Below are 25,690 nucleotides of genomic sequence, written 5' to 3'. Positions count from 1 at the left end.
ATAAATAAACGAAGGCCGGTTCACTGTTTGTCTGACAAAAAGTAAAGACTAACCATTGGAATAAAATAAAGATAAATTCCATCACAATTTTTAAAGCAAACAAAGTCCTGCTAAGAGAGACTTGATTTCTTTTCATTTTAATCAATGATATTTTAACATGTGACAATTAAATTAAAAAAATTAAATAATATTTTATTAATATAATAACTAACGTTGCATAATATATATTAACTATACATATATTTTATTTTATATATAATTAAATATTATAATTATTTATAAATTAAATATGATTTAATTATTTAATATAATTATTTAAACAATTATATTAAATAATTAAAATTCATTTAATTTATTAATAATTATAATAATTAATTATAATTTTATTTAATTAATAATTATTTTAATGATTTAAATTATGATTAATATAAATAATTAAATTAATATTAAATATTAATTATATTATTAAAAAAATAATTATATTAATATAATATAAATTTAAATAATATTATTAAAAGAATAATTACATTAATTTTAAATATTTTAATTAATTAATTAAATGAGACCATAAAATTTATTTTTTTTTTAACAAAAAAAATATATTTTAAATTTTTATTTATTATTTATAATATAAAAATTGATATAAAATTATTTTTTATGAAAGGTGAACTATAAGTAGGGACTGAAATTAGTTTTCTACGGGAGGGTCTTATATGATTATATCTTTGGATTTTATCTGCCAAACAAACGCAAACTAACGGTAGTTTGGTTCGTGTAAAATTTACTCTAGTAATATCCATAAACCAAACATACCCTAATAATTAAAGGATATTTAATCATTGGTGAAAGGAAAAAGGAAAAAGGAAAAAGTTAAAATAAAGTAAGCGCTTTGGTTAACTTCTCTTTCCAGTCCTCAGTCCTCACTCCCAATTGCTGCATTCTCTTTTTGTGCTGCTTCTTGTTCCAATCTCTGTACGTTATCTCTTCCTTAATCCCTTATTTGCTTTGAGTTTCTTTTCATCGTATGTATTACAGAATTCATCTGTAATTTTCTTTCTCTTTCTTTCTTTTTCCTTTTTTTTTGTTTGTTTTTCCTGCTTGAAAATTTGTGTAAACAAGAAGTCAAATGAAGTAGTTTCAACCTTTCTTGTATTAATCTTGTTATGTACCTTTTTTTCTGGTGTTCCGGGGAAGGGGATTCGGAGAGAGGACTATGATGGGACTTGTGTCGTTTAGGGTTTGTGAATGTTAGCTATTAAAAATCTGGTAAGTAGATACGTCCTGCAGGGGGAAATCGGAATTTTCTTTCAATTTTTTTATGATCAACCGAAAATTATAGTACTCTTGTAGGATTCTTTGTTTTGGGAGCAATTTCTAATTAGTGTTAATCATAGAAAGGGAGCCAAAAAAAATTGCCTATTTGATTGAATTGCTGGAAAATTGTAATGGCTTGCAGACTGTTACTCCATGTGAAACTCAGAACTTAGAAAGAAATTCTGAAGTCTTAGCCTTTTAGGAAATGCATAGGAATTTTTTTTACTGTTTTCTTTTACTGATTCTTTTGCTTGCTTGAAAACACTTGTATGAAGATCAGGATTTGTGGGATGGGAAAGAGGAAGGCAAAGTCGAAGCCACCTCCAAAGAAGCGAATGGATAAGCTGGACACTGTCTTCAGCTGCCCTTTCTGCAATCATGGCACCAGTGTTGAATGTCGCATGTAAGCAATTTTTTGTGTTTTTGTAAAGTATGCCACTTGCATAAAGACCTCAACGCTTATGTATCACTGAAAATCAATCAGGAAGCCGCCATTTGATTTGTTAGAATATTGATAGTACTCGGTTCTAAGTTCATTCTTGTGATTCTTTTACAGTGATATGAAGAACTTGATCGGGGAAGCTTCTTGCAGAATATGCCAAGAGAGCTTTAGCACTACTGTCACAGGTTGGTTTTAATGTACTGTGGTTTACATTTATCATACTTATTTAAAGTAGTTGGTGACTGATAAATAGGCTTTTGTTTCAATACCACTAACTGATGATATTATCTTGGTGTATCTTATCATACTTTTGATGAAGTTGGAGATGGTGTGTGTTATATGAAGCATTTTAGACTTGTCTCGTTGTTATATTGTCAAGCCATTCTGAAAATAGGAGAAAAGTTCGAAAGAAAACAAGATCTATTGTTAAAGCTAATAAATAATAATTTCTGGTTGGTTGGTTAAGCGTTGTTGATACATGTTTTTGATCTGGAAAATGCAAAGTCATACATCACTGGGTTTATTAATCTTTATATTTATTTGCACAATTAGATGTGGCTGAGGCTAGTGGTCTTATATTTTTGTTTTCTTTGCAGCTTTATCGGAGCCAATTGACATGTAAGTTCAACAATTATATCTGCAAAACTATGCTCCGCCTCTATCTCCCTTGCTTGGTTTTTATTTGTTATTATTTTTTCCTGACTCAAGAATCTTAATTTGAACAATACAGATACAGTGAGTGGATTGATGAATGTGAACGGGTGAACAACCCGGAAGATGACGGTGCTTAGTAGTGTGATGATAAGAATCCAGTTGGAAGATGATGGTGATTAGTAGCGTTTTAAATAATCCAGTTTTAGCAAATATGAATGGAATTACTGTCCATTGTAATTATGTCTGTCTCTATTATGATGATTAGTAGTGTTTACAATGCACACGAAAGTAATATGCCTACTTTGATGATGCCACATTGATTAACAATACAGATGCTAGTCATGTTATTTACAGTGTGCTTATGTAAAATTGTAAGTCCCAATAGTAGTAATAGTTTAAATGGTAGATAAGTTATATTAACTGTGGTGGATAGAGAAATAAAGAATGAGATTGTCTTATATGATAAATTTAGGGCAAGAATATTATTAGAATATAGAGTGAATATTCCATCCGGTCCTGACAATTATTTCGAAAGGACGAGGTCCCCAAGAAAAAAAACACCCAATCTGGTCCCTGATAATTTGTTTTGGGACTGATTAGTCCCTGTGTCAGAAAAAATAACATTGATTTTTTTTGGCACAGGGGCCTCGTTGTCCTTTCGAGGTAATTGTCAAGGGCTGGGTTGGGTTTTTTTATCAGGGGTCGGGTTGGGTTTTTTTTTGTCAGGGGCTCGTTGTCTTTCGAGGTAATTGTCAAGGGTTGATTTGGGTTTTTCTCTAGAATATAACATCTATACATTGAAGACGTAAATGCATCTTTTCTATTAAACAATGGTAGGGGTATTAAACAATGGTAGGGGTGTAGCGGTTTAATGCTATATTTTTCTCACGATTTTTGATGGAATACTTAAAAGGCATAAACGCAGCACTTCTATAGCGGTTTATGTTTGCTTATATATTCTCTAAAGAATGATATGTCATTGTCAATATAAAAAATTATAACAACTACTTCAATATTTTCTAATCGTACTTACATAGACCTTTCACATAAATAGTCTTCAAGTTTAACATGTTTATGCATAATAGTAGTTTTAGATTCATCGAACCTATTTTTTTATTTATATTGACATTAAATCCAATTTGATTTTTTTTGTATTATCTGAGTCATCTTTTAAATTAAAGTTGAGTTCCTATGATATAAAACTCATACAAAAATTTGGAAAATAGAATTTTGTTTGAGTGCTACCAGTTAAATTAGTCTTTTGAAATTAACAATATAGAATTTATATTGGAATGCTATAAAAAAATTTGAAAAGAACTATTCTCATTTTCTAAAGGTAGAATGGAATAAGAAAAGAAGATGAGAGGTTAAAATTTTTAATATTATGTGATTTATTGTAATGCATTAAGTACACATGTACGAGTGGTTGAGGTTGTTATATATTTTGGTGTTATTTGTATGAACTGTATCATATTTTTTTGTTGAGTTTAATACAATACTACTTATGAAAACTTATATTATTTTTATACCACTTTCGTTTACATCAGGTTGTAATGAATCTAGAATGGTACACCAAAAAGAATGAATATTAAGTTAATTAACTCATGATAGTTGGAATGATATGCATACAACACATTGTAGATAAATGAATTTTTTTTATATGAATACAAGTTTAACATATCATCGTTTATACTAACTAGTGTAGTGTCAACTCAAAAACGTGTAGAGTATAGACTCAACCTAAATCGTATTTAAGCACCTGCCAAACTAACCAATTCAAATTCAAAATAAGGCACAACAATCAGATGTTAAAGTTTATTATTGATATAACCTGAAAATGATATAAAACAAGGTCCTAATCATTCATCCAACTTTTAAATTGATATAGGCAAGCATAAATCGCTGTAGAGGTTCCGTGGTTTATCATTTATGCCTTTTAAGCATTTGATCAGAAATCGCAAAACTACTACTGCGGTTTACGTCCAAATCATAATCTACCACATCCCTATCGCGGTTTATATATGTACTGGATGCTTTCAGTACGGGTTGAGAGATGGATCGGAAACTTGCAGGTCGAGACGGATGTCGGATTATTTGACTGGAGCGATGGGGTGGTACTTGCAAAGGCACTCCGACGCTTAAGTAAAAATGGATCTGAGAAACATAAGATGTATAGAGTGAATGACATACATGAGGAGACATGGGGCTCTCATAATGGTGATTATCTTATCTTATCTTCTTTGGGTAAGATAAGGGGAGGTATTTAAATTTGATTGTTGGGTCGATTCCGGACCTTCTTAAAAGGTGAGGTGGTTTGGATCTGGGTAACCGGGTTTGGAGGCTATCCCAAGTGTGGAATTCCATAGGTCAGGTCCGTAACATTATAAAAATGAAAAAGATACGTTTTTTTTTTTTGGTGACTAAATAGAAAAGAAAGAAAAAAGAGACAAAACCAAATTAATTGGCTAGGGTCATATCTAAATCTATTAGATGTTGAAGCTCACTCCATGGTTGGCTCCAATTCGAGTGAATGTCCGCGACAGAAGCAGCTGCTTTAGCCATACAATCTGCAACACTATTTGCAGTCCTCTGAATTAAAAGAATAGAGACTCTCCAATTCCAATTCATAACCTCCTGAATATGCTTTGCCAAATCCCATTCCGGAATATCCTTACTAAGCATTCTTTGGTTTACCAAGAAAAGAGCTTCTAAACAGTCTGTTTCACAAATAACCTCACGAAATCCACTCTCCCAAGCAAGAAGTAAACCTCTCCAAATTGCATACAATTCAGCAAAAAGAACACTGCACACTTCGACTTTTCCAGTGCAACCTTTCAACCAACATCCATCAGGATTGCGAATAATACAACCAAAACCAGCATAGCCAGAAGGAGCAAACCAACTAGCATCACAATTCAATTTAACAGAATGAACTGGAGGTGGAACCCAATGCAAACAAAGTGAAGGAGGAGACAGAGATTGATGCATAGCAAAAATAGTGTGAAACTCCCTTACTGAACTACGAATCAAACTCACCACTTTACTAGCACTCCATGAATCATCTATATTAAATAAGTCATGATTTCTGCTTCTCCAAATCCACCAGATAGTCGAAAAGAAAAGAAAAGCATCTCCACTCCTTGCACCTCTGTAGAGCCAATCATGTAAATTCGAGTTATCTGAATACAAGCCTAAAAGGGTCCAGACCTCCTTGGCACTAGGGCACTCCCGAAGACAATGAAGAGTGGATTCAGAACCATTCTGACACCGATGACAGGTGCTAGATAAAGCTAAACCACGACCCAAACGAAACTCTGCTGTAGGAATAGCATTATGGAGACTGAGCCAAATCAAGAACTTATACTTCTCAGGAATATGCAGACGCCATACCCACAACCAATTATCATGCTCATTCCAGTCAAACTTTCTTTTGGCTAGCCAACTGTACTCACTCCTAGCTGAGTAGAGTCTAGAAGATGCCACACCCCACGACCAACCCGAACTCTCTCCAGCATTAAAATCCGGATTATAAGCATTCAAACGCTGTTTGACATCTTCTGGAATGATAGAGAAAATATCATGGAGATTCCATTGACCATCTTTCCAAACGTCTCTAATAGTTAAATCAGAGTCAGATATATGTACAAAAGGGACATCTTGAGCAATTGGGCCCTCAATACTCCAATTGTCAAACCAAAAAGATTGATCAAGTGACCCAACGCACCAAGAGAAGGCATCCTTAAGAGCACCAAAAGCCTTTGAGATACTCTTCCAAACATGAGAAGCATTGCAAGGGACAAGGCCATCTAAAACTCCCTCATTCCTCAGATACTTCGCCCTCAATAGAGCAACCTAAGGCTTGTCCTGACAATGAAAAAGTTGCCACACCAATTTACCAAGTAAAGATATATTAACACACGCAGGGTCTCTAACACCCAGGCCATCAATTTTTTTTGGAGTGATCACGGTCCTCCAATTAACAAGAGAAAGACCTCTACCATCAACTTGACCCTTCCAAAGGAACTGTCTCATCATAGAAGATAATTTATCGCAAACCCAATTTGGAAAAAAGGATACCTGCATATGATAGACAGGAATGGATGCTGCAACAGAATTGATCAAGCAAAGTCTCCCTGCTTTATTTAGAAGCCTTCCTTTCCAATTAGCTAATCTTCCCCTCACCTTTTCAATCACCGAATGAAAAGAAGCCCTACTGGTACGGGAATGATTAAGGTTAACTCCAAGATATCTTCCTAAGTCCAAAGCAAAACGTATTGAAGAAACACTAGTAAAAATATCTCTTCTACGAGCAGTCACATTTTTAGAACAAAAAGCTTTATACTTTTCAAGATTCACTTTCATGCCAGATGCCTTGCAAAAAATATTAAGAGAATGCATGACCATTTAGACTTGACTTTTTGTAGCCTGGCAGAAGAGTAAGAGATCATCTGCAAACATCAAATGAGAAAATTTTGGGCCACCCCTAGTGACAGAAACTGGTTTCCACACACCCTCGACCACCTTATGAGATATATAGCAGGCAAGTCTTTCCATACAAAGCACAAATAAGTAAGGAGACATTGGATCGCCCTGTCTAAGCCCCCTTCTAGGAGCAAAACTATCCAATCTATTCCCATTCCACATAATAGAAAGAGAGGATGCACGGACACAAGTCATAATCAAATTAACAGTGATGATAGGAAAACCAAAAGCAATGAGAGTACTCTCCAAAAACCTCCAATCCACCCTATCATAAGCTTTTTCAAGATCAATTTTAAAAGCAAGAGTACCTTTCTTGGATTTTGTGTGCTTCATGAAATTCAAAATTTCTTGGGCCACAATAATATTATCAGGAGCACCACGACCCGGAATAAAACCTCCTTGTAAAGGACTAACAATATCTGGAAGAAAAGGCCAAAGTCGGTTAGTCAATACTTTGGTGATAATTTTATAAACAACATTACACAAGCTAATAGGCCTGAAATCCTTCATAAAGGTAGGATTATCAATTTTAGGAATAAGCACAATCAGAGTTTCCATGATGCTAGGATTTAAGAACTCTCCCAAAAAAGCGCTCCGGACAATATTCCAAATCTCAGTGCCTACTATCTCCCAATATTCTTTAAAAAAATAAGCTTGAAAGCCATCTGGACCAGGAGCCTTAAAAGGGCTCATACTGAATACTGCTGACTTGACTTCCGCAAAAGAGACAGGGTCAATTAACCTAGCACAAGCCTCAGTGCTTAGAGTGGGCATCAGAACATCCCCTAAACAATCAACCTCAACCTCTTCCGTTGTACCAAAGAGATTTTTGTAAAAAGAGAGGGCTTCTTCCTGGAGAATATCTGGATCAGTAGACCAAGACCCATCTCTAACATATAATCCATGTACTCTATTATGGTTTCTACGCACCAAAGTCTGAAGATGAAAGAATTTAGTGTTTCTATCCCCATACTTGACCCACTGCTCTCTAGATTTCTGGTACCAAAAAAGTTCCTCTTGCAATAAAAGCCTATTATAATCTTCCCTCTGTTCAGCTTCTTTAATTCTCAGAGATAACACATCGGTAACCTCCAAACGCCGTTGAATCTGATCAATCTGATATTCCAGCTTATTTTTTCGCACAAAAATATTTCCAAAAATCTTTGAGTTGAAGTCCAAAGAAGCCTGTTGAACCATCTTAAGCCTTTCAGTAACGCCTCCAAACTCTTGATTCCAAGCCTTACTAATAACATGTTTATAAGAAGGATGTGTTGCCCACGCAGCTTGGAACCTAAAAGGACGAGAACCTTTCACTCTGGGGCTACCATGACAACGAACTAAAATAGGACAATGATCAGAATGAAGCCTGCTAAGAATTTCAGAATAACCCTCAGGAAACATTGACATCCACGCCTCATTAACTAGAGCTCTATCCAACCTTTTAGCCAAGTCCCTGCTAGCCTGAACTGCTCTATACCAAGTATATCTCCTACCAGTCACTTTAAGATCAAAGAGCTCACAGTCATCTAGAGTAGTAGCTAATAGACTAGCTCTGTGAGAAGAAAAATAAGCACATGTACTCTCATCTGGTGCCACAATCTCATTAAAATCACCAATGGCCATCCATGGTCTATTATGGCCTGAATTAATAGAACGCAAATGATCCCAAAGCATACATCTTTTTTCGAATTGAGGACTCCCATATACTGCACTACAAAGCCAAACTAAGTTACCCACACTCACTTTCACTGTGATACATTGGTCAATTTGATCAATAACCACACAAGAAGAATTAGCAATAGAAGATAGAAACCAAATGCCACCCCTGTGTCCTACTGCTTCCTCAATACCAACACAATGAAAACCCAACTTATCCCAAAAAATTTTTAAATTATTAAACATGGTATGAGTCTCAAAGAGAAAGAAGAAAGATGGTTTATATATTCTCACCAAATTTTTGCAATGCACACGGGCCATCTTGTTAGACGCACCCCTCACATTCCAGGCTATGATATTGAAACTATCCATAAAAAACAGCAAAAAGGGAGCTCCAATAACAAACCCGAGACTCAACATGTTGTCCCTGTCTTTGACAATCCTGCCTTTAATGGACTCTCAAGTGGCAGCCCAATTTTCTCCGTCGAAACTTGCACCATACCTGCCGTCGATGCTCCATCCTTATCTACTGGTGAATTCTGCAAAGAGTTTGGGCGAGGACGCTTTCGCACAGTGCCATTTGTTGTCTCACATTGCTGCTGATAATGAACATTGTGCCGGGTCACCGAAGAAGCCACACTAACCGATTTTCCAATATTGATGCCCCTGCTTAATTTTACTTTGGATCCAGTAGCATGTGTTGTACGTTGGTGGTTAGGCCTTGTCCAAGTACTGGTAGCCTTGTTAGGAGTCTTCTTTGCTTTTGGTTGGACCTGATGGGTACTAGGAGAAGGCTTTTGACCCATTTTATACTTTCCTTTCCTAATCACTTGAGTCCAACCTTCCAAATTCTTATGTTGTGCATGGTCTACATGAACAGCATGCAAATCACTCTCCACCAAATTCGGGACAGTAACATTTATAGTCTCATCTCCAAGATTCTTGCCAAAATGAAAACTTGCCTTTTCCACATGCACTGGATTTTTTGAATTTGAGCTTTCTGGCTGTTTTGCTACATCGCTGATCACCTTGGCATTAGTTCCTCCTCCTGCATTGCTGTCAGTCTTGCACACCTTCATATCATGACCAAACTTGAGACAGGAGCCACAAATAAGGTGAAGACTTTCATATTCAACCTCATATTCAACACCTTCAACAAGAATCTTCTTAGTCACTGGCAATCCTAAATCTATCTGAACACAGGCTCGAGCATATCGTCCTCTTTCAGCTAATTTTGTTGCCAAATCAACCTTAACGGGAATGCCAACTGCAGCCGCAACACGGAGCATTGCATCTTCTTGGTAGCACCAAATTGGTAATCCAGAAATTCTAATCCACACTAAAGTTGCTCCAAAACAGTTTTCACTTGATCTAAATTCTTGGTCCCAAGGCTTCACAGCCACATAATTTCCCTCAATCATCCATGGACCTCCTAAGAGAACCTTTTCTCGCTCCTCAGCCACATCAAACTTCACAAGAAAGTAGTCAAATCTCACGTCCAATAAATCAAAACCTCCCTTAATCCTCCATACCGTTCGGAGTTTATGAGACAATGCAGTGTAGCTATAATGTTTACCTAGCACCTTAATCACTATAGCATCCTTATAAGGTTCTGCCAAGCAATTCTTAGCTTCTTGGGTAAATGTGACACTCGGTGGTAAGAGATCTCCTTGCTTCCCAGAAACTATCGTAATGTTATCTCCCGATAAAGTTTCAACAAGTGAAAAAGTTTTAGCAATCTTGGAACCCACAACTTTGTCCCTGAAAGAAACCTTCAAAGGCTTAGAAACCCCTCCCGAAATATGATCCTCCTTTTCTCCTGATGCAATCCCTCCCCCGCTCTCCCCCTTATCTCTTCCGCCGACATTATCGGCTGCCTCACCGTGTTTCACCCTCAAAGTCTCTTCCCCGCTCACTCCACCGCTCATCTTCGATTTTCAAAATTGTACAGAGTATGGAGTACGTACTCCCACTAACCCTATCAAAAGTAAGTTTTTTTGTTTTGTTTAGTTTAAATTGCCGTTTTTAGAGGACAATTTTAATTTTTCTTTTTTAATATTTTTGACATTGTAAATGTTGATTAACATAGGCACGAAAAAAAAAAAGATACGTTTACGTCTTTAATATATAAGTGTTGTATTCTGATAATATTAAAAGACAAATAATTTATTTTGGTAATTTATAAATATTAGGAGTCATTTTCAAGACTTAAGGAACTAAATTCAAGTATACACTTGCACTGCATACCAATGCACTGTTTTCTTTTTCTTTTCTTTTTTTAAAGAAACTAACAGAGATGAGAAAAAAATTATTTAAATGAGTATGAAAATATTTTAATTTTTTAAATTAATTAAAATATTTTTATATTTATTTAAATAAAATATCCTAAAAAATTAGTTGGATTTGGAATTTGGATATAATTTTAAAACAAACTTTGTTAATACTTAAAATTTTCATATACTAAATTCATATATTGATAGAGTTAAGTTTTAAAATAATTTTTTAAATTAAATTTAAATTTTAAAATGATCTTTGAAATTAATAGTTAATATTCATGGTGGTGGCTCTAACTTTTTGTATTTTTATCATCAGAATGAATATAATGTTAATGAGTACACTTTAGATGAGCAAATAATATTATAAAAAAAATAATTTGCTATTTTCTAATTTAAATTACATGTCCTTTTTTGAAGGGGAAAAAAGAAAAAGATTAGGAAAAACTAAAAGGCCTATCTTGCTAAAATTTGAGCAAAAGCATTTCTCTAAAATCAAAAGTAGAAATAGAATTAGGAACAACAGTAGAAAGTACATTTTGCATTTGACTATTTGAGCACATAACGGGTCATGCTACTGTGATGAAGGGAAATTTTTTTCTCTGAAGAAGGGTGTTGACAGCTTTGAGATTTTTGTGAATATTATCTAATAAATAGAAATTGGTCTATGAAATAATAAACTAAAACAATTATAATAATAACAATAAAAACTTTGGTTTTGTTAAATATAATTTTTTAAATTAATTGTGAATAATTTATCAATTAAATATTATAATAAATTATTTACCTAATAAGTTAAATTGATTTTAAAACTCTTTTTAATTTCTTTTAGATTAATTTTTTTAAACAAAAATCTAATTTTTTAAATAATAAATTTTTTAAGAACATAATTATCTTATGGATAGTTGTTTTAATTAATAAAAAATTACATTACAGTACAATAAAAAAACACCTTAAGCAAGAAAAATAGATTATTTTTACACTAATATAAATTATATTTATGGAATTTCTACCGCATTATTGTTTATAAAATTATTAAACTATCTAACATTGTAAATGAGATAATAGAGACTGACATATTTTTATAATAATTTTTAAAATTATTTATTTCAGTAAATAAAATTTATTTAATTTATTAAAATAAAAAATCCCATAAACTTCATGTGTATATACGACTATAAGTATATCGTCTATGTAATCTTTATGTCTGTTATCAACTTATATATCATCAACAATAATTCACTATTCATTGCACAATATTTTTCTTAATTTAATCCCACAGAAAATCTCCACATGAGATTAGCATGAAGAGAGTTTTTCATTAGTATAAGTGCTTGTTTGGCCCATCAAATTGATAAAAAAAAATTAATAATTTTTTTTTATTTTTTTAGTGTGTTTAGTAAATTTATAATAGTAAAACAAAAATACTAAAAAATAAAAAAATATGTTTTGAAAGGTATCATTTACATGTTTTTTTAAATGATTTTTTTTTAAAAAAAATATTTTTTACATAATAAATAAATAAAAAAAGATTTTTATCTTATTTTATTTAAACATAATTAATAAATAAAAAAATTTACATAAAATATTTAAATATAAAATTACTTTTATTTTTATAAAATTTTTTTTAAAAAAATTATTAAATTTTTTTAAAATAATGTCCAAACAAACTTTAAATTAACATCTCTTATTTATTTTTTATTATTTTATTTTTATTACTAAAAATTTACTAAATATATTAAAAAATTATATTTTTATTAGAATTTTTTTTCTATGAATTGAGTGATACCCAAATAAATACGTAATTTAAAGAAAAGTTCTATGGTGTTGACGGAAGAAAAAAACATGCTACAAAAATTATAGTATCTTATTTGTAGAATAACGCGTGGTTTCTTTTTTTATTCTTCCTGTTGTGTTTCCATTTTCCAATCTTCTGAATTGATTTTCTATTTTCCGATTTTCTATGTGAGGTTAAACGTGAATAATTGTGACTTTGTGAAGTTAATTAATTTAGCTATTTGTCTTGAATTAAACATCTAAATCTTTTGACTTTTTTTTGTGTATTATTAATTTATTATACCTTTGTGTATGCTTTTGGCTTGGATTTTAGATTTTTTTTTATAGGCTTCTATCTAATTAAAATTCCTAGTAATTGGAATCACAAATTTTATTTATTTTTAATATTTTAACTTATCACAACAATATTTGTTTAGCTTTATTTCAAGAAAACAATGTATTACACCAACAATAAATCTATACTTTATATTAGTATTAATATAATTATAATAATAAAATAAATAATATAAACACATTTATCGTTATCGTAATATATTTGGTTTATTTAAATTATTTAATCATTAATATTAAAAATAAGTATAAGGTCACAGAAGAATGTTCATATTATATGTTTAAAAACACTTTGGACAGAACATACATTACATCAAATTATGATTTTTAAAACAATAGTTTAACCGAAAATATGATAATATGATATTGATTTTTTGTCTTACCCATACTAAAATATCTGAAACAAAAATTTGTTAAAAATTATTAGAGAAAAGTATTGTTTATCTTAAAAGAAAAATTGTGTATAAAGAGAAGAAAACAAGATACTATTTTTTATGATCATTATTTATGATGAATAGAAAAAAAATATATTTTTTTATGATTGTATTGATAATTTAAAAATATGAATATTGGAATAAGAATGGATTATAATTGGGGTAATCTCCAAAATTTTATTAGCTTGTGAAAATTAAAAAGTATAAAAATAATATATTTATCAAGTGAATAGAAGTCCCATAACTTGATGTCCAATTAACTACTAAGAAAACCTATTAGTATTTATATTTGGATGAAAAAAACGAAAAAAAAACCATTAAAAAGGAGAAGTTTTTCAATAATAATAATAATACAAAAAATATATTTATTATTGTTTTATTAATTTCTAAATATTTTAACTTGTAACAAAAATATCGAACCTAAAAATTTGTATAGTAAAAAAATTTATTACTTAAACCCTAAAAACATATTTTATACTATCTTGATTATTATGACATAATATAATATATTTTAACTTGTTAGGAAAAAATCTTAACATTTTAAATATTTTATATTTTAATATTAATTATTAAATAATTAAAATGAACTAAATATATTACATTAACAATAAATGTGTTTTATATTATTTATTTTACCATCACAATTATATTAATATTAATACAAAATATAGATTATTGCTGATATAATACATTTTATTTTCTTAGAATAAAAAGCTAAATAAATATTGTTATGATAAGTTAAAATATTAAAGAGTAAATGCCTAAAATAGTCCCTGGAATTTAAATCGGTATTCAATTTAGTCCTTGATTTTTTTAAATGGCCAACTAAATCCCTTAAATTCAGAAACGTGCGTCTCCGTTAATCCCTCGCAGAAGTGCCGTCTAAACGTTGCTGATGTGTAACGTTAATTACCATGTGGGCATTTCATTAAACGACGTCGTTTAAGGAGTGGATGCCCTAAGTGTGTAAAACGACGTCGTTTCCAATAACACCTTCTCCCCCTTTGAATAAACAATTCTTGTTGGCCCCTTCCACTTCAACGTTTTCCACCAAAACCTCATAAAAGTTTTCTCTTCTCCTACGTCCCTTCATTTTCCCATACTTCCCACTCACGTTTGCTCGCCGAGGATCATCCTTAGAATCTATTCTGTCCTGTCAGTGAATGAGTTATCGACGTAGCATCACCTTTGTACACTATTGACGGTGAGAGGTAACAGTTCAAGTTGATCATTCTCTTCCATTTTTTGTATTTCATTGAGGATTCTTGATACTTATGTGTGAATGCATTGTTGTATATGTAAGGGAGTGGTTTAGAATGTTGTGGTTGTTGATGGCGCAAATGTTAGGGTTTAGGGTTTCTAATATGTAACTTGTAACCACATAAATCATAGTCTGGTTTAAGTTATAGTCAATAGGAAGTAAATATATGCATTCTTATTACAAATATAGTTTGATTTCTAGTTATTTGTAATATGGCTGTTCTGCGACAAAATGAATAATCCTGTCTGTTTTGTGCATTGTGCTGTAAACTTCAGATGCCTGATCGATTGAAACTTATTTTTCACCATGGTAGAGCGTTTGAGACAGATCCTGGGAGAAATTTTATCTACACTTCTAACTTGTATGATGAATGGGTTGGAGTTGATGAAGACTATCTTGACGTGTTTGCGGTAACAGGTTATTATAGAGAATTGGGGTATGATAAGGCTGAAGCATGTTGGTTTTTGGACCCTAAAGATGGGTTGGATTTTGGTCTTAGGAGATTGAAAGTGGACCAGGACCTTGTTAGTATGATTAAGCACTGCCATGAGAATAACAACGTCATCCACATCTATTTTGAGCACGGACCTTCGATTCCTGATATAATTGATGTAATGGATTTGTCTGAGGAGGATCATGCTATAGGCCAGAAGGTCGGAATGGAAGGCATGGAAGAAGATAGAGTAGAAGGTGTTGAATCTGTGAAGAAAACCAGCACAATATTAAGTCAAATTGAAGAACCATTTACCTTTATCCCAGTTGAACTGAAATCCACTGCACCAAGTCCACTGTCCCCTACCCACTGCCCCATCTCCACTGCCCCCCAACCCACTGCCCCCCAGCCCACTATGACACAGCCCGTTGCTCCCAAGCCCATTACCCCCCAGCCCACTGCCTCCAAGCCCATTGTTTCCAAGCCAACTGCCCCCAGCCCACTCCCTCGAAGCCCAATCCACGAAAATCAACTGCCCTAAATTTTAAAGGCCACAAATCATATTCAAAGGCAAAGTCCCCTAAATCTCTATCACAACCAAATTCCATTACATCTAAATTCGTATCTCAGAAAATTTGCTCTCAACCCACTCCCTCAACCAAGAATCCACAAATAAAAAAAAATAGCACATCAAAAAAATAATCCAAGCCTATTAACTTTAAATTCAACACGTCTACAAAAATTCCTAGAAGGTATATCACAATATCACAAGGCTGGAGGAAACAAGCAAGCAAGGAGTCAGTTCACTTGAATGTTGATAGCTCATCTGATTCCTATGAGTCTACAGAGAACAGTTTATACAAGCCACACATGCCACTTGACTCTGTGGACTCAAGCAGTGACAACAATGATGATGTTGGTCCTACCAGCGATAAGAGAAAAAGGAAGACTACCAGTGACAATGACAAAGGTAAGAAAAATGTTATTAATGATGAAGATACTTCTCGTCCCCCATCAATGGATGCATCTGATTATGAGAAGGAGGTAGATGATGATGAGAATGAAGAAAACTTGCAATGTATGTAACGTATATTATAATTAATGTGCATATGTATTGATTTTATTCTGTTTCTGTTGATGATGTAATGCATGAATCTGTATGGCAGTGTCTTTTTCTGATGATAGCTGAAAATCTGATGAACTGAAGACTCCACCAGACTCTGAAGATGAAGCAGACCCAGCTGCAAATCCCATCTTCAATGATACTGCTAAGTTTGGACATGTGAGATTAGAGCTAGGTATGGAGTTTACCACTAGGGATGCTTTTACGAAAGGGATTAGAAATTATACATTGCAAGAGGGTAGAGGTGTAAGGTACAAGAAAAATGATACTACTAGATGTAGGATAGTATGCAAGAATGAAGATTGTCCCTGGATGGTGTTTTATTCTTATAGCAAACCGAATGGATGTTGGCAGATTAAGACCTTTAATGATGATCATACATGTGAGAGAACTTTCAAGAATAGATATGCAACTAGATCTTGGGTAACTGATGTACTTGTTAAGAAGGTTAGGAAGCTCCCAGCTTTTAGACACTATGAGGTGTTTAATTACTTTAAAGCAAAAACTGGAATATAATTGTCTAGGACTATAATGACAAGAGGTTTGGGTAATGCAAGAAAAATAGTGAGGAGTGATGAAGCTGCAGAATATGCTAAACTCAGAGATTATACAGAGGAGTTGTTGATATCTAATTCAGGTTCAACTGTCAAGTTAGGTGTTAGTCCAATGCCTAACGGAGAAGGTGTCTTCGAAAGGTTTTATGTGTGTTTGCATGGATGCAAGAAAGGTTTTGTGGGTGGCTGTAGACCCTTGATAGGATTAGATGGAATTTTTTTGAAGACCTATTATGGAGGATGGCTGCTGTGCGCCATGGGTTAGGACGCGAACAATCATGTGTACCCAATTGCATGGGCAATTGTTCATATTGAGAACAAAGACAACTGGAAGTGGTTCTTGGAGCTCTTGCATGAAGACATTGGAGATCAGACAGAGCATGGTTGGTGCTTCATCTCTGACATGCAGAAGGTAACCATATATGCTTCAATTAGAGGCACGATAAATGATTTAAAGGACCATTTTGGATTAATGAACAAAATTCGAAGGACTATTTTGGTTTTTTTATGCAATCAACTTCATTTAGTATACTATTGTCATTCCAATTGCAGAATTTAAGAATCCTTAAGCGCATAAGTTCAAATTAGACCATGTTTTTCAATTTATTATTATATATCTGGTAAAAATCAAGAATCTGTTATTTGCTCAGGTTTTTAAGTGATTACTTTGTTATCTTGTAGGGTTTAATCCCAGCATTGCGTGAAGTTATGCCAGGTGCGCATCACCGCTTCTGTGCGTGGCACCTTTGGCAAAACTTTCAGAAACAACGGAAGGACTCACACTTGAAGAGTTTGCTTTGGAAGTGTGTTAGAACAATGACTGTCCAGAAATTCAACGGACATATGCAGTCTATAAAGAGGGTGAATGAGAAGGCGTGGGCATATTTAGACAAGTTTTCTAGGCAGGCATGGATCAGGGCTCACTACAAGGACTTTCCAAAGGTTGACAATGTCTGCAATAACATGTGTGAGGTGTTCAACGCTGCCACCAAACCATACAGATGCAAGCCCGTGCTGACTTTACTGGAGGAGGTTAGGAGGTATGCCATGACTAGTATAGCAAGGAACAAACTGAAACTCTCTAGTCATGTGGGACACTTACCTCCGATTCAACAAAGTAGACTTGCAAAGGAAAGGAATTACAGTAGGTATTATACACCAATGTGGTCTGGAGATGCGGCTGAAGTGATGTTTGAAGTGCATGGTGAACCACATAATGTGGTGGTTGATTTGGGAAACCAAACATGTAGCTGTAGGTCTTGGCAGTTATCGGGTAAGTACTATTTTGTTTGATTGTTTTTATTTTTTTGTGTAATTGCACCATAGTATACCTATCAACGCACTTAGTTACTCAAATTTATTATGTGCTAGGGTTACCTTGTCGTCATACAATAGCTGCAATTTCAGTCATAAATGGTAGACCCGAGAATTATGTCCATGCATGGCTAACAATGGGCTCATACAACAAGACTTATGAATACCATATCAACCCGGTAAGAGGCCAACAGTTGTGGGAAACATCAGAATACCTCCATTGCTTACCACCTGTAAGGAGCAAACCCCGTGGCAGGCCATCACATTATGTAAGAAAAAAAAGATGCACATGAGACACCTGTTCGGGGGAGCCAAGAGCGCACAGCAACAAAATTGAAGAAAAAATATGGCAAATTCACCTGCGGAACATGTGGAGATGTTGGTCACACAATAAGGAGTTGTAGAATAGCAAAGAAACAAAAGGCTGATGAGCTAGCAGCTGCTGCAAAGGGTGCTGAAGATGCTGCAAATAAGGGTGACACTGGTTCTAAAGGTAATGAAGGTGAGGTTCTTACTGAAGAATGTGGGGTTGGTGCTGAAGGGGGACAAATTGATACTCAAACAGAAGTTGCTGCTGAAGGGGTCTAGGAGCTGAACAAGAACCTGCAACTCAGGTAATAATAGTATTAAAAATATTAATCAAAATTAGAGATTGAGTTAATAAATCTGGAAACAAACAAATCCATATAATGACACTTGTATTATTGTTATTGATATCATAGACTGCAAAGACTTGAAAGAATGCCAAGAAAAGGAATCTGAAAATTAAATGTGAGAGACGCATAGACAAAATCCCTGTGAAGAGGACAACTTCATCCACTGCTGCTACTGCTGCGGCTGCTCCACATCCAACTGAGATTTCAAGAGAGACTATTCATGTAGCTAGTGCAGCAACCTCTGAAAAACTGGCCTCCTTCTTGAAATTTGTTCCAACTCCAGAATTCAATCCACTAAGAAAAAATGTCTAACTAGCACAATGTGTAGTGACTTTTTGAGTTCCTATTGTTGTAGCTTAATGTTATGGTTAAACAATGCTGTCTTTTTGTAATGTAACCTTTGAAACTTGTATGCATGACCTTTGAATGTTGTTATGGCCTATGATGTTTTGGGTTGTGATAGTATGTTATGCATAATGTGCTTTAGCACAAAAAATACTTGTTCCATGTTCCGAAATTAACTATGTTAAATTAATGAAGTTTTTGGTTTACTTCATGTTGTGATTTATCTCTTTCTGGTTTAGTTGAACACAATTTTAGCAGAATAAGTGCAGCATCAAGAGTTGAACTCATGTCAAATTAGTGTTTCATTTCCTTTCATTCCATCTTCATCAAGACATTACATACCACTTAAGAAATTTAAAATTTCATAACATAATCATCATTTGTTGAATATAAACCTCAACAAACTAAAACCTAAACACACACCAAAAGTAACTGCAAAAACCAGCAGCACCATTGTCATCATCTTTACGGTCTTAACATCACCCTCCAAACTTGTCATCCTCCAACTTAACTCATGCAAAACTTCTAGTGGAATGGGTGTTGTAGAAACTTGTTCTTCACATCCATCAGCCCAGCGAAAAAAATTACAGTAAATTTCATACTGCAAAGTAAAAAAATGCAGGTGAATCCAAACTCAAACTCAAACCATCTTAACATTTTCTTCACAGCCATAACCTTAGCTCATAGTTCGGACAACCATAAAATGGTCTACCAAGATTTTCTACCGTTGTTGAGTACTTCATCACCGTTTGAAGCCCGCAATTACAGAAAACAGCGTTCTTACCTCCCCTATTTCACATTCCTTTGTTGCCATAAGGTCTGCCTGCAGAGTTGTTCGTACTTGAGCTACTTTAGCTTCTGTCGCCACCACCCATCATCACTCATACAGACAACAAATCAATTTGGGTTTTACGGCGAAGAAGAGAGGTCGAACAAAAGAGAAGGAGAGTCGGAGGAGAGAAGGAGAGTCGAAGAACAGAAGAACATAGCATACAGTTTGAAGAAGGGAAGTCAATTAGGGTTTTATAATTGAAATAGACTAATTTGGGTAATATTAGGTAATTCCAGATACCAATTTGAAACAAATTCAACTTTGGCACACATCAGCATACAGTTGGAATGCCCACATGGCAGTTAACATTACACATCAGTAACGTTTAGACGGCACTTTTGCGAGGAATTAACGGAGACGCACATTCTGAATTTAAGGAATTTAGTTGGTCATTTAGAAAAATCAAGGACTAAATTAAATACCGATTTGAATTTCAAGACTAAATTGAATACTGAAAATATGATAATATGATATTGATTTTTTGTCTTACCCATACTAAAATATCTGAAACAAAAATTTGTTAAAAATTATTAGAGAAAAGTATTGTTTATCTTTAAAAAAATTGTGTATAAAGAGAACAAAAAAATATACTATTTTTTATGATCATTATTTATGATGAATAGAAAAAAAATAATATATTTTTTTATGATTGTATTGATAATTTAAAAATATGAATATTGGAATAAGAATGGATTAATAAGGTGGTTATAATTGGGGTAATCTCCAAAATTTTATTAGCTTGTGAAAATTAAAAGGTATAAAAATAATATATTTATCAAGTGAATAGAAGTCCCATAACTTGATGTCCAATTACTACTAAGAAAACCTATTAGTATTTATATTTGGATGAAAAAACGAAAAAAAAAACCATTAAAAAGGAGAAGTTTTTCAATAATAATAATAATACAAAAAATATATTTATTATTGTTTTATTAATTTATAAATATTTTAACTTGTAACAAAAATATCGAACCTAAAAATTTGTATAGTAGAATAATAAAAAAAAATATTACTTAAACCCTAAAAACATATTTTATACTATCTTGATTATTATGACATAATATAATATATTTTAACTTGTTAGGAAAAAATCTTAACATTTTAATATTTTATATTTTAATATTAATTATTAAATAATTAAAATAAACTAAATATATTACAATAACAATAAATGTGTTTTATATTATTTATTTTACCATCACAATTATATTAATATTAATACAAAATATAGATTATTGCTGATATAATACATTTTATTTTCTTGGAATAAAAAGCTAAATAAATATTGTTATGATAAGTTAAAATATTAAAAATAAATAAAATTTGTAAATCCAATTACTAAAACTTTTAGTAAATAGAAATCTACAAAAAATAATCCAAAGTCCAAACCAAAAACTTACACAAAGGTGTAATAAATTAATAATACATACACTCAAACGTTCAGTGCAAATAGCCTAGTTAATTAACTTCATAATTATTTTCGTTTAACCTCACATAAGGAAACGGGTAACAGAAAATCAATTCATAAAGTTATGACAAGGAACAATAAAAAAAGAACCACGCGTTCACTCTTAAACAAGGGTGAATGATTCAGTGGTCCTCACTTGTTTTTTCACCAATTGTGGTGAAAACTTAAATCAACGGTTAGATCATTATTAAATTTGATCCAACGGTGGGTTATATTTTGTCAATTATAATCAATTTTTTTTTTTTTTTGCAATTAGTGGTATATGAACTACGGCCCAATAGAATTTGTTATTTCCATAAAAAATTTTACTGAATCCTAAATTTCACCCACACACAAAATTGAATTTCATAATTTCCAACTAGTTAAACACACAATTGTCTCCTTCGTCAACATCAACATCATTATCTTCTTCTTCACTCTAATATTAATTCTGTTGATGTTCAACTATACATCTCCTAAGTTTCATATTTTACACCCTTACAATCTTTTTTCTTTATCAAATTTACAGCGTATATCTTATCTCTCAATCCCTGCGAGGAAGTAATCTGAATCCCAATGTCTAATGAGGTAGGTTTTTCATCAATCTGAAACCCTAAGTCACACTCTTAGGATTAATTTTGATAGATTTCTTGCATCATGCCATCAAATACCTAGCCTAAATTAATTTGTTCATGTAGGATTATGTAGATGACACCAATAATGTTGACGGGTTTCACGGGAATTTGGAGAATCCCTTGAGAAACAGTGATGAGCTCCTGGACGACGATATCTTCATGGATGCTAACTTGGCAAATGCAGAAGTTGGTGCTTCTGAATCCAATGAAGGTACCCATTTTGATCAATTGGATGAATCTTATAAGATTGACGGGTGGGAGGACATAGGAAAGACTGAGTTCTTGAATATTGTAGATGTTGATATAAAAAGATATCATTTCAGTGATCTAGGAGTGGCTTTTGATTTCTACAATGCATTTGCCAAGTCAAAGGGATTTAGTGGTCGAAAAAGTAAGACGCGAAAGCACAATGGGATAATCTGAAACCCTAAGTCACACTCTTAGGATTAATTTTGATAGATTTCTTGCATCATACCATCAAATACCTAGCCTAAAATTAGGTTATTTCTAGCATTATTTACTTATTTAATTAGATTATTATTTATCAACTGCAAGCAATGTTAAATTATTAACGACTTTAGATAAGGAGAAAATTGTCGAAACTGTATTCTTGTTGGGTGCATAGCATCGGTGGAAGACAGTCACCTATATGGGGACGATAGTGGCGACGAGTATTGTTGACTCATTGATTGTTCTAGAAATGCTCTCTTTTGCACTACCCGTTCCCATTATCTGAATGTCCCCTGTTCGATTTTGGCACAAAATTTTTTAATTTTGTAGTTTTTGTTGTGGTGGATGAGAAGATAGTTTTGCTACATTGCAGTGGTGGACCAAATCTAGCAAACTCCTCTATCTCCATGACTTAGCAGTAGACCAAAAAAAGCTTCACCTCTATGAGATAACATTAACCCTGTTCTTTGTATTTTTCATTTTGTCACTTCATGTTTAACTTATGATTTTTATTGATTATTCTATTTGTAATTGTGACTTCAACTGAAACTGGTTTTGATTTTAAAGTAACTACTGCAACTTAACTTTCTGCAATAATGTGTTGAAAAGGATAAAGATTGTGTGTTGCTTATTATGCTGCAAATTGAAAATTAGTTCCACTTTATCGAAAAACCTAACTAAGAATACATTATGCATTCATATATATCTTCAATTGTTTTTGAACTTATACAAATCTTGAGGAGGGGTTGGCTTCAAATCTCCTTGTGCATATAATTATCAGCTTCGCTGAAGTACTTTACATTAATTAATGCATTCTTCTTTGAAGGTAAATGATTCTGAGTTTAGTGAATTGATGAAGTAAATTTCGCTCATAATACTTAACATTCATTGTGTTAAAGACAAATTGAAGGGCTTTGGTAAAATTCTTTTGAATTGCATAATATGTAAAGCTTAAATGAGCTTCCTTTTAATATAAATAAATCAATTTAAATAAATATTATATTTTTCTTAATGCTATAATATAGATTATCAACACTGAAGTTATATAACATCTAATTTGAAACTGTTACATTGTTCTTTGTGACTTAGATTTATGTTTCTAAAATCTTTTTCTTTATCTTCTTTCCCAGGTTGCACAGTTTGAAATTTTGGATCACTAATGTAGATATCCATTTCTTCTACTAGTTATGAGTCTCAAAATAAAGGACCATTAATTAGAGCTTGATTAGTTATGTTATGCTATTTAATTTAATTTCATAATTCTGTGTAACTGACATTGTTATGCAGCCAATTAAGACTCAATAATTAGTATCTTTCACTTTATGTCCAACTTAAAGACCACAATTTCATGTTGCTAATACTCTTGGATTGTGATGTAATATCATGTTATGTACTATTGTGCATAAATTAATACTTAATGCTTTTATAATTATATGATTGTGTCACTGAGTAACATAAATAGTTGACAATCAATACATGTTTAGTTTTGTAAAAGTATGTTCATGAACTCTAAAAATAAATAGTGTCAGGACTTCACATACAAGTCTTTTAGTCAGTAAATAGATATAAATTTGGAGAAATGTCATATAATAAAACTACAAAATTAAAAGCATGCATTTAATAACATTTTTATGAAAGAATTTCTAAGAATAATGAATGTTGAGCAACCAATATTTTGACTGCCATAAAATAAAAGAAAAAGATAAATAAGTGATTCATCCATAATATAGATAATAATTAAAGTTAAGGCCTTTGTAAGTACACCCATAATATTCAAACTGGCACAAATAAAATAAAATTAGATGATAATTAAAGCTTGAAAATAAATCTAGTTTATAATTAAAGCAAACTACATAATACGGGCTACATATGCCACAAAGAAAATGCTTAGGTATTGGTCCTTCATGCTCCCACCTGGTGCTTCTCCCACTCAATTGCATCTTTAAGAATCTCATTCTTCAACTGATTGAAGGGACTAGTAACCAAGTCCACCGCTAACTTAGCACGAAGCAAGTTGTGTTCCAACTGTTTCATGAAATTTATATTTTGTTAGAGTTTGGTTATCTATTAGTATATATATTTGATTGGATAAATGATAGGATAATTTCTAACATTCTTAATGTCCTCCCCATTGCAATCCAATGAATAATGTTTTTCTTTACACGAGAAACTCAATTATCTTTTTAAATAAAATAATAAAAGAAATTTCCTTGATTAATATAGTGATAAGAATTAGTAATCAAAGCCAAGTAGCTCACCATGCCTGGGAGATCATAATCAAACTGATTTTCCATGTTGATCCATGAAATAACCCAGCTAGCAGAATTGGTACTGCAATAATAACAAACAATTACTATACAATGTTATTTAATTATACTATCAGCTAAATATTTTTTGGTGGCTTAACAACTACCCGCTGCGACAATTTGGTATGCCCTTTCCATCAATAATTGGCCAATCCGGTAAGCCATGGGGTAGAAATTTCTCATCCGTGTCAAAGCATTCAGTTGTTATTTTGAACAACATTTTGGCCTACAAATTACCAAGAATTTTTGAGTGGTTAAATTATTTGATAGCAAACACCTAATTTGTAATTTTTGATCTTATGAAAAGAAGCCTTACAACATCGCGCATCCGAGCCTTTCTATCTCTAACCAAGTACGGTTGTGGATTAGAGTCAAGGTAATATAAAGCCTCTTGGTGCATTCCAATTACCATCGCAAACCAATTGGCACCGAGATCCTCAATTGGCACATAGATCTTGAAATTTGGATTAATTAGATAGCATATAGAATATTCACATATCATAATTACTCTTAATACACAGGGCCTTTAAACTTAAAGGTAACAATAAACAATACTGTATCCAAATTAAAGATTTTGTAGAATTTAAAGGAGAGGATCATTTTACATATTGCAGTTGTGTTGATGCTTTGATCCAAGTGTCCATATACTCCATCTGCATGAGTGCTTGACTCTTTTTCTCATGCACATCCTCCTATCAATCAAAATTCATGTTAAATAAATTATTGGAGTATAGTTGATAAACTCTATTAAAATATGCTATGTTATGATCACAATATTCATAATATTTCATGCAATTGGACTAACTAACCGCAAAAGTGGGAGGAAGACACCAAATGTAGGGGTCAGGGTAAGCAAATTGAGCGAGTGTCACATTTTTGCATAGCATTTGCACGACCAATTCGTCTATATCATTTTCAGGAAGAAGGCTATGCATGATTTTTCTTGTAGCTG

At 32.7% G+C, this 25,690-nt stretch overlaps 2 protein-coding genes across 5 annotated transcripts; one reads left to right on the top strand and one right to left on the bottom strand.

Moving 5' to 3' along the window:
• Positions 1-700: 700 nt before the first annotated feature.
• On the top strand, positions 701-2,779 carry LOC112791525 (transcription elongation factor 1 homolog). Of its 4 annotated transcripts, none has more exons than XM_025834392.3 (5): positions 701-972; positions 1,590-1,717; positions 1,871-1,941; positions 2,353-2,374; positions 2,487-2,779. In XM_025834392.3, the coding sequence occupies exons 2-5, from the start codon at positions 1,605-1,607 to the stop codon at positions 2,545-2,547; spliced, it is 267 nt and encodes an 88-aa protein (XP_025690177.1). In that variant the 5' UTR covers positions 701-972; positions 1,590-1,604; the 3' UTR covers positions 2,548-2,779. The 4 variants fall into 4 exon arrangements, with proteins under 4 accessions (XP_025690177.1, XP_025690178.1, XP_025690172.1 ...); XM_025834393.3 differs by having other exon boundaries at positions 828-972; positions 1,595-1,717; XM_025834387.2 differs by having other exon boundaries at positions 861-1,266.
• Positions 2,780-4,333: 1,554 nt separating this feature from the next.
• LOC112782425 (uncharacterized) lies at positions 4,334-10,476 on the bottom strand. The gene is made up of 6 exons (XM_025824797.1): positions 9,051-10,476; positions 8,843-8,898; positions 8,626-8,761; positions 7,602-8,532; positions 5,618-5,750; positions 4,334-4,564 (listed from the first exon to the last, which is right to left on the bottom strand). The coding sequence occupies exons 1-6, from the start codon at positions 10,474-10,476 to the stop codon at positions 4,334-4,336; spliced, it is 2,913 nt and encodes a 970-aa protein (XP_025680582.1).
• Between the last annotated feature and the right edge of the window lie 15,214 nt (positions 10,477-25,690).

This window comes from Arachis hypogaea, chromosome 3, assembly GCF_003086295.3.
Source record: "Arachis hypogaea cultivar Tifrunner chromosome 3, arahy.Tifrunner.gnm2.J5K5, whole genome shotgun sequence".
In the NCBI taxonomy this organism is placed as follows: domain Eukaryota; kingdom Viridiplantae; phylum Streptophyta; class Magnoliopsida; order Fabales; family Fabaceae; genus Arachis; species Arachis hypogaea.
The sequence above is the reverse complement of the archived record's forward strand: the minus strand, read 5'-3'. Positions and strand labels throughout refer to the sequence as shown.

Coding starts and splice junctions, on each gene's coding strand:
- LOC112791525 (XM_025834387.2), top strand. CDS start 1,246: ATGTTAGCTATTAAAAATCTG. Junction 1,267..1,589: donor TGTTAGCTATTAAAAATCTG/GTAAGTAGATAC, acceptor ACTTGTATGAAG/ATCAGGATTTGTGGGATGGG. Junction 1,942..2,352: donor CTTTAGCACTACTGTCACAG/GTTGGTTTTAAT, acceptor TTTTCTTTGCAG/CTTTATCGGAGCCAATTGAC.
- LOC112782425 (XM_025824797.1), bottom strand. CDS start 10,476: ATGAGCGGTGGAGTGAGCGGGGAAGAGACTTTGAGGGTGAAACACGGT. Junction 8,899..9,050: donor GGATGGAGCATCGACGGCAG/GTATGGTGCAAG, acceptor TCAATATCATAG/CCTGGAATGTGAGGGGTGCG. Junction 4,565..5,617: donor AGTGCCCTAGTGCCAAGGAG/GTCTGGACCCTT, acceptor TATGTTTCTCAG/ATCCATTTTTACTTAAGCGT.